The 6,635-nt window shown below is 37.2% G+C and overlaps 2 protein-coding genes across 2 annotated transcripts; one reads left to right on the forward strand and one right to left on the reverse strand.

The window, feature by feature from the left end:
- Positions 1–37: 37 nt before the first annotated feature.
- zfyve19 (zinc finger, FYVE domain containing 19) lies at positions 38–3,595 on the reverse strand. Its single transcript, XM_020919616.2, has 11 exons — positions 3,406–3,595; positions 3,202–3,323; positions 3,059–3,121; positions 2,813–2,973; positions 2,591–2,733; positions 2,389–2,497; positions 2,066–2,287; positions 1,898–1,974; positions 1,678–1,776; positions 1,456–1,613; positions 38–1,235 (listed from the first exon to the last, which is right to left on the reverse strand). The coding sequence occupies exons 1-11, from the start codon at positions 3,457–3,459 to the stop codon at positions 1,157–1,159; spliced, it is 1,287 nt and encodes a 428-aa protein (XP_020775275.2). The 5' UTR covers positions 3,460–3,595; the 3' UTR covers positions 38–1,156.
- A 30-nt stretch (positions 3,596–3,625) lies between these two features.
- On the forward strand, positions 3,626–6,369 carry bub1bb (BUB1 mitotic checkpoint serine/threonine kinase Bb). Its single transcript, XM_020919499.2, has 9 exons — positions 3,626–3,763; positions 4,097–4,257; positions 4,333–4,392; positions 4,467–4,611; positions 4,693–4,889; positions 4,978–5,141; positions 5,217–5,413; positions 5,504–5,607; positions 5,689–6,369. The coding sequence occupies exons 2-9, from the start codon at positions 4,115–4,117 to the stop codon at positions 5,966–5,968; spliced, it is 1,290 nt and encodes a 429-aa protein (XP_020775158.2). The 5' UTR covers positions 3,626–3,763; positions 4,097–4,114; the 3' UTR covers positions 5,969–6,369.
- Positions 6,370–6,635: the final 266 nt, after the last annotated feature.

Here is a 6,635-nt window from a genome sequence, read left to right on the forward strand (position 1 = left end):
CTTTGTCAAAATAAAACTACACAACACCACCTACGAATGACATCATAGTACCATCTAATTTATTGATACAGAACAAATAAATATAAACAAGAGCATCTGATTATTCTATATTCTAGTTTATTCTTGTTTATAATAACACTGCTACCAGAAATGCTTGCAGTTATTGCTCTAAAGCTAGTACATTGTTGTAAGATCTGACATTATGCAGTAGACACAATGGAAAGACAATCAGCACATTTTAGAAAGTGAGTGGCAAGCAGCAAGTCAAGGCTAGGAATAAACACAGAGAAAACTACAGCAGCAAAGTCCATTAACTATGCATCCATTAGCCTCATCCATTTCCTGTCTGTAATTGTGTACGACATGACCAAAAAGGCAAACACGCAGTAACGGCCTCTATACACGCCATAATGGAGCAGGCCCCCTAGAGATGCCGGTAATTAGGGTTTCTCCTCAGTTAGCTAGACGGTAATGCTCAGATCAAACCGCAGTATGGCCTTCACTACCTCACACATGCTATGTCTTTTGTGCTTCCATTACTGTACTTTGTACATTAAAATTTCACTGAGATAAGGCCCATTTATACTTTGGAAAAACTTAAATTTAGTCAAAATTTTATTGTACACTAAGATAAAAAGTGAACGAGCACATCAAACTCTGGGACAAATATAGATGACAAATACCTGACACCTTCAGTCATGACAGTCGGATGAGGATACGTCTTACCAGAGCACTGTTTATAATCTAAAAATAGTCCTCTGGTGGTGACAAGTGCAAAGTGTGTCTTTGATAAGCTTTTGTTGCTATCTGTAAATAGGACGCACAAAAAACGTCAAGATATTTGAACTTCGGTGCTGTATGCCAGGCAATCTTGCTGCTTATTGTTAACACTAACTGGAGTTTGAGTAGCTTGAGTTACTTATACTGCAGATACAAAATAACATTTTTATCATTTACAGTTTTTGAGTTATATGCTGAACTACTGATCTAATATTTTCTTTATAATGTGACATACATTATCTATGTATTATAAGGATGTTGAAATATTTGTGTCAAAGAGTCCAACTAAAAGCACAGCGGCACTGGAATTTACTCCAATAACAATTATTAGGGCACTTGAGTCTAACAATGACTAACCCGACAAAAAAGCCCTGTATCATGTCTTTCTCTTCTTCTTTGGTGCAGTGTAGTTGGAAGTGCGGTGTTCCATCCTTTCATATTTATCATGGCCTTCCCTAGAGAGATAATGGAGAGGGGATTGATAATTCATCACAATAAATACTTTATATTCATGCTGCTTAGCAGTATGGAAGCAGCCTGCATACAGTTATCTGGGTCGTGGTACGCATTTCAAATCAAAGGCATCTTGCTTAAGCTTTAGGGCATACATATTTTCATTTGGGACTAACAAGTGACAAGGACCATATTTTAATAAGAGTTTCTGCAATGGACTACCTGAAGCAGCGGTTGCAGTATAGGTCTCCATCACAGGTGTGACACCGAAGAGTAGCATCTTGGTTACAGATGCAGCACCATGGGAGCTCTTCGTCATCACTGTCTGATTGCTGATAAGAAATGGCTGTTGTTCTATTTTTACCTTTAGCTGCTGGTGCCTGGAAAGAAGTGATAAGCAATTTATATGTTTTATATTAAACTATTGTAACTAGTTAAGTTTACCTTTTTAGAGACAGCTTTCTTTTCTGTGTTTCTGGGCCCGCTCATTTCTGGGGGTATATTGTAGCCACTGGCCTCATCTAATGCAGCCTCTTCTGAAAGCTAGAAAAACAGCATTGAGGGAGGGGATGGTGAAAATGACGCACCTTGTTTGTAACCAATTGGTTTTATTAATCATCGTAATATTTTAATGGGGATTTTCATTTTAGGGAATATTCCAAACCTGCTTTAGCACCCTCATAACAGCTTCCTCCTCAGTCTCTTCATCACTGTCAGGGCATTGAAAGTCCTCCCTGGTAACTACAATGGATAGAGGTGTAAGCATTGACATATATAATAGACTGACAAACCAGGTCTTTTAGACTATATCATAACTTATATAATGGATCACCTTTGTCTGGGTCCTGTCCTTTCAACTGTGCTAATCTTTTTGCCATCTGCAGTATCTCGTCCTGGGTGTGCTTCTCTTTCTTTAGCTCCTGCATGGCCTCCTCCAGCACACGGGTCTTCTCAGCCTCTAATTGCTTTGAGTTCTCATTATTTTCTTCAAGATTATCTTCCAAGGCTCTCGCTTCAACTTTGTTTAAATCATTCATAGATTCCAAATTTACACCTGTGCAGATTGTATACATTTTGTATTACATTGATATTCAAAATCTTGATTATTGGGATTAATACATTATGTTTAAAGAAGAAAGCAAGCAAATGGCCTACTGCTTTCAGGGTCTGTTAGTGTGTTGTCAATGGCAACTTCCTCTGTCATTTGAGTAATCAGATCATTGGCTTGTTCAGTCTGTGTCCTGTTGTCTGGAGGCTTATGCACCTGCAAATATATGAGCTCATCAAGAATCCTATAAATACAGTGAAAAGACTAATGCAATCAGATAACAGATTATTTGGCTGTCATTTAGCTCACAGGTGGAGGAGCTTGAGATGGGGGAGACAAGCCCTGTAGAGCTGCCAAGCGGTCCTCCATTTCTTTGGCAGAAGGAACTGGTTTGCTTGGAGCTTTCAAAGCAGAAAGGCGAGACTCAAGCTCTTTATCAGATGGGAGGGATTCTGAAAAGGACACAAGTTTAACTTAAATATATAAAATTATCACAATAACATCTTTGTTACTAAATATATTAAGAAATACTTTGAGTTGTATCCTCTTTTAGTTTGTGTAGTCTCTCAGCAATGGCCTGATCTTCTTTACTGAGACCTTTAGGTATAGGTATGGCAGGTTTGGCATTTATACTGCCTCCTGGAGCCTGTGATGATTGACCTTGTTGTTTAGCTTCTAATGCAGCAACACGCCTGAGAATAAAATAACATGTTTATTTTGTATTATGTACCTTTACAAAAAATAATAATAATAATAAATAAATAAATGTCTTTTTACTTTCTATAATTTTCAGGCGGAGACCATCTATTGTTGCTGTTGTTGACTGGTGTATTCCCGGTACTGTAGCAACACAGAAATGTTTAAGTAATTAAGATAGGTAGACTTATGGAATATATGTCCATGTTGAGCTTGATCTGTACCCTGTCAGAGCGGTGTGGCACTGTTTGCACACTTTTTGTAGAGTGTTGCCACAGCGAGGCACCACAGCGCTGAGAGTCAAACAGCTGGAGCATAAGGAGCGGCCGCAGTTTTTACAGCCCAGCTGAGAGGGAAATGACACGTAGCAAATCAGCACATTTATTAATTAACCAGTGAATACGGATTAAAAGGAGCAGAGAACCTACCTCCTTTTTGAAGAGACTGAACTTTGATGTGCACGAGTAACAACGATTCTCCATTCCTATGCCCCTTCAAAGTCATGAGTCGTCCATCAAACTATTTGACGCTATTACAAATGTGTTTAATATATGTATAATCGTGTACAGTAAAATAAGAGCCTTTATGTGGGATACTGTAAACGCATTCTGCTCTCAAAACAGGAAGTGTAACGGAAGACGTAGAGTGACGTTGTTGTCGTGTTTCCTGTTTCAGATTTGTCCAATCAGCGGAGAGAAAAATCGGTCGCGGTCCGAGTTCAAAAGAGACGGAGACGGTTCAAGTGTTCATGCTGTTTGGAAAAGAAGATAAAAAACATTGAAACCGGTACGAAATCACTAATTGTACTGTGGCGATTAATTAATGAGCATGTTGTTGCTAGAATAGCCGGTTTATTTGTCTTTTGTTGTCTAACCAGTGAGTTATCTTCTTATTGGTATGCTATAACGTTAGCGTTAGCTTGCTCACACAAAGCTAACTTTTATCTCTATCTGCTTCAGAACTTTTTATTTAACATTAACTTGTGTCTATTGTTAAACCATAACTGATATATGATGTAAATTTGCATGTGATACGTTCACATTAAACGCTAATAAATCATGAAAAATATAATACAGTTGTAAAACAATAAATACATGTGTTTATATTTTCTATACACAGATACCCTCTGTTTTTAAAATGGCAGAAGGGGGAGATGTAGAATGGGAACTGTGCAAAGAAAACATTCAGCCACTCAGGCGTGGAAGACACATTTCAGTATTACAAGAAGCCCTTACCCAACATCAGGATGGATTCAGTTCTGCCATCATTCACCAGAGACAGTAGGAGCCTGCAATTATTTTTATAGATTTGAGTCAGAGTTTTATATTTTAATGTATTTCATATTTCATGTATAGGTCTTTTGAAACAGAACTAAGAATGTATGATGGAGATGACCCACTTGACGTGTGGGATAGGTAAGTATAATTAAATTTAATGTTCAATCTGAATTTGATAAAATTTTGTACTAATTAATAGTTCTTGCCGACAGGTATATCAGTTGGACAGAGCAAACATTTCCTCAAGGAGGAAAAGAAAGTAACCTTACCACACTACTAGAAAGAGCTGTAACCAGATTTACAGAAGAAAAAAAATATCATAATGACCCTCGTTACGTTGACTTATGGATCAAATTTGTATGTGTGCTCTTCTGTTTTTTGCTTTTTTTGTCAATTACCATTTATTCATTTATTATTAATATTGGTGTGTTTAACCAGGCAAAGAACTGCCCTGAGCCCTTGGATATTTATCGGTACATGCAAGCTCAGGGAATTGGAGATTTGCAAGCCTCATTTTATATTGCTTGGTCCGAAGAATATGAGAATCAAGGCAACTGTCGCAAAGCAGATCTGGTCTATCAGGAGGGATTCAAAAAGTTTGCAGAACCACAAGACAAGCTCACACAGTTTCATAAGTGCGTACTTTTAATATTCTAAATAAAATAATAGATATGTAAAATATGTTTTAGTGATGTAATCTGTAATCTGTATTGATCTTCAAAGAGCTCTGCAGGCACGTATGTTTCGTCAAGTGTTGATGAACACAAAAGAAGATGACAGTGATGATGAATCCAAACAGCCTGAGAGAATGTCTTTGGCCGATCTCAAACACAGAGGAAAGAAAAAAGCTATTGTCCCAGTTAACAGGACCGGAACTGCTGTCAAAAGTAAGCAGTATTTTCTTTTAGTAAATGTTATGAAGTAAGATAACAGAATATTGATGTAGATATGGTTTTGCTAAGGTGTCTCTGGAGGTTTACAACTGCAAGGTGCTCCTGTCCTTGGAAATACCACAAATAGCCAATTTGTAATCTTTGATGAAAATAAAGTTCCTGATGAAGGTCCATCAGAACCAAGATTTGAGCCATGGGCAGCACCACCATCTTCTTCAAGAGCCAAAGAAAATGAACAAAGACCACAAAAATGGTGTGACGTCAAAGTAAGAGAAAACCATTAAGAATTTGTATTGTTTTAATTCTATGTTTTGATGTTATCAAAATTAACTGAGGGATATTTCTTTTTTAATTAGATGCGCCAAAAAACTAAATATGGACATACTGTTATGGCACCACCACCACCTGCCAAACCAACATTTCAGCCATTTGTGGAGGAGTCAGATCAGCCTCCGACAATGTGAGTTGTTCTTTTTCCAAATATTTAAGAAAAGATTATATTAAAATACCTAATTAATTATTTATTTTCCTAATCCACCAGGACCCCATGCAAGATCAACCCATCCGTGAACACCGTATTATCAGCTCGAAAACCTTGCAGAGAAGAAACACCCCTGAAAAGACTACAAGAGCGGCAGCAACAGCAGAAAGAGACTGAACCAGAAAAAGGCCAGGAGAGGAGTATGTACTGTAAAGAGCTACTGCTTAGCGGAGCCACGGAATTCTGCTTTGAGGAACTGCGAGCTGAGCGATACCGTCAGAAGATGTCACAAGATGTCAAAGGTCAAAAGAATGAGACTGTTAGCACCAATGTAAACTAATCACATTGTTTTTGAGCTTTGAGTGTCTTAAAATGTTATTGTCATTTTTAAATGCATGTTTTATTAACTAAGCAGTAATCATGCTGTGTGATATAAATACTACAGTTTTTTTTTTTTTTGTTTGTATATACTGTCCGTCACTTGCGTGAAGAGAAAACTGGCAGCTTCGTATTGCTACACATAAAACATGTATAAATCTAATTATTCCATCATCCTTTAATATGGCATAGTTAGATGCAATTAGAGTTCATTAACAAAAAACAGAATTGCCTACTTTATCCACTTTCATGGGGCCCAGATAAGTTGCTGCATTTTTCAAAAGAACTATACATGTTTTATATCCTTGTAAAATACCCTTTGTTGTAATAATGGCATTGATGTTCAATAAATGTCTAACATAACTCTTCTGAGATAACTTTTCTCTATCTATCCTGGGAACATTGTGTCAGACAAACCTTAACTCTTGTTAATAATGTTTAGTTTTCTAACATAAATATTATTATCAGAATGTCAAAAGAGCAAAGGCTGTTTAAGTATTATCATTGTCATTGTTGCTCCTAATTTACTAAATTCCAGTCAAGGAAGTAGAGTAGAGCATTCACTGAAAATAACAGAAATGGAGATGTCCCCCACAAGTTCAGAGACTAGAGTGGTGGGAGTAAACCTA

The sequence above is a fragment of the Boleophthalmus pectinirostris genome, unplaced genomic scaffold (genome assembly GCF_026225935.1).
Source record: "Boleophthalmus pectinirostris isolate CB_2022bp ecotype Guang Dong unplaced genomic scaffold, ASM2622593v1 HiC_scaffold_10, whole genome shotgun sequence".
Classification (NCBI taxonomy): Eukaryota; Metazoa; Chordata; class Actinopteri; order Gobiiformes; family Gobiidae; genus Boleophthalmus; species Boleophthalmus pectinirostris.

What these genes read in the sequence shown, in the direction of transcription:
- zfyve19 (XM_020919616.2), bottom strand. Translation starts at nt 3,459, where the DNA reads ATGGAGAATCGTTGTTACTCGTGCACATCAAAGTTCAGTCTCTTCAAA. An exon ending in TGCCACACCGCTCTGACAGG is followed by an intron (nt 3,122 to 3,201) that starts GTACAGATCAAG and finishes GTGTTGCTACAG; the next exon opens with TACCGGGAATACACCAGTCA. An exon ending in TTATGAGGGTGCTAAAGCAG is followed by an intron (nt 1,777 to 1,897) that starts GTTTGGAATATT and finishes CTGTTTTTCTAG; the next exon opens with CTTTCAGAAGAGGCTGCATT.
- bub1bb (XM_020919499.2), top strand. Translation starts at nt 4,115, where the DNA reads ATGGCAGAAGGGGGAGATGTAGAATGGGAACTGTGCAAAGAAAACATT. An exon ending in CCACTTGACGTGTGGGATAG is followed by an intron (nt 4,393 to 4,466) that starts GTAAGTATAATT and finishes TCTTGCCGACAG; the next exon opens with GTATATCAGTTGGACAGAGC. An exon ending in AAAAATGGTGTGACGTCAAA is followed by an intron (nt 5,414 to 5,503) that starts GTAAGAGAAAAC and finishes TTTTTTAATTAG; the next exon opens with ATGCGCCAAAAAACTAAATA.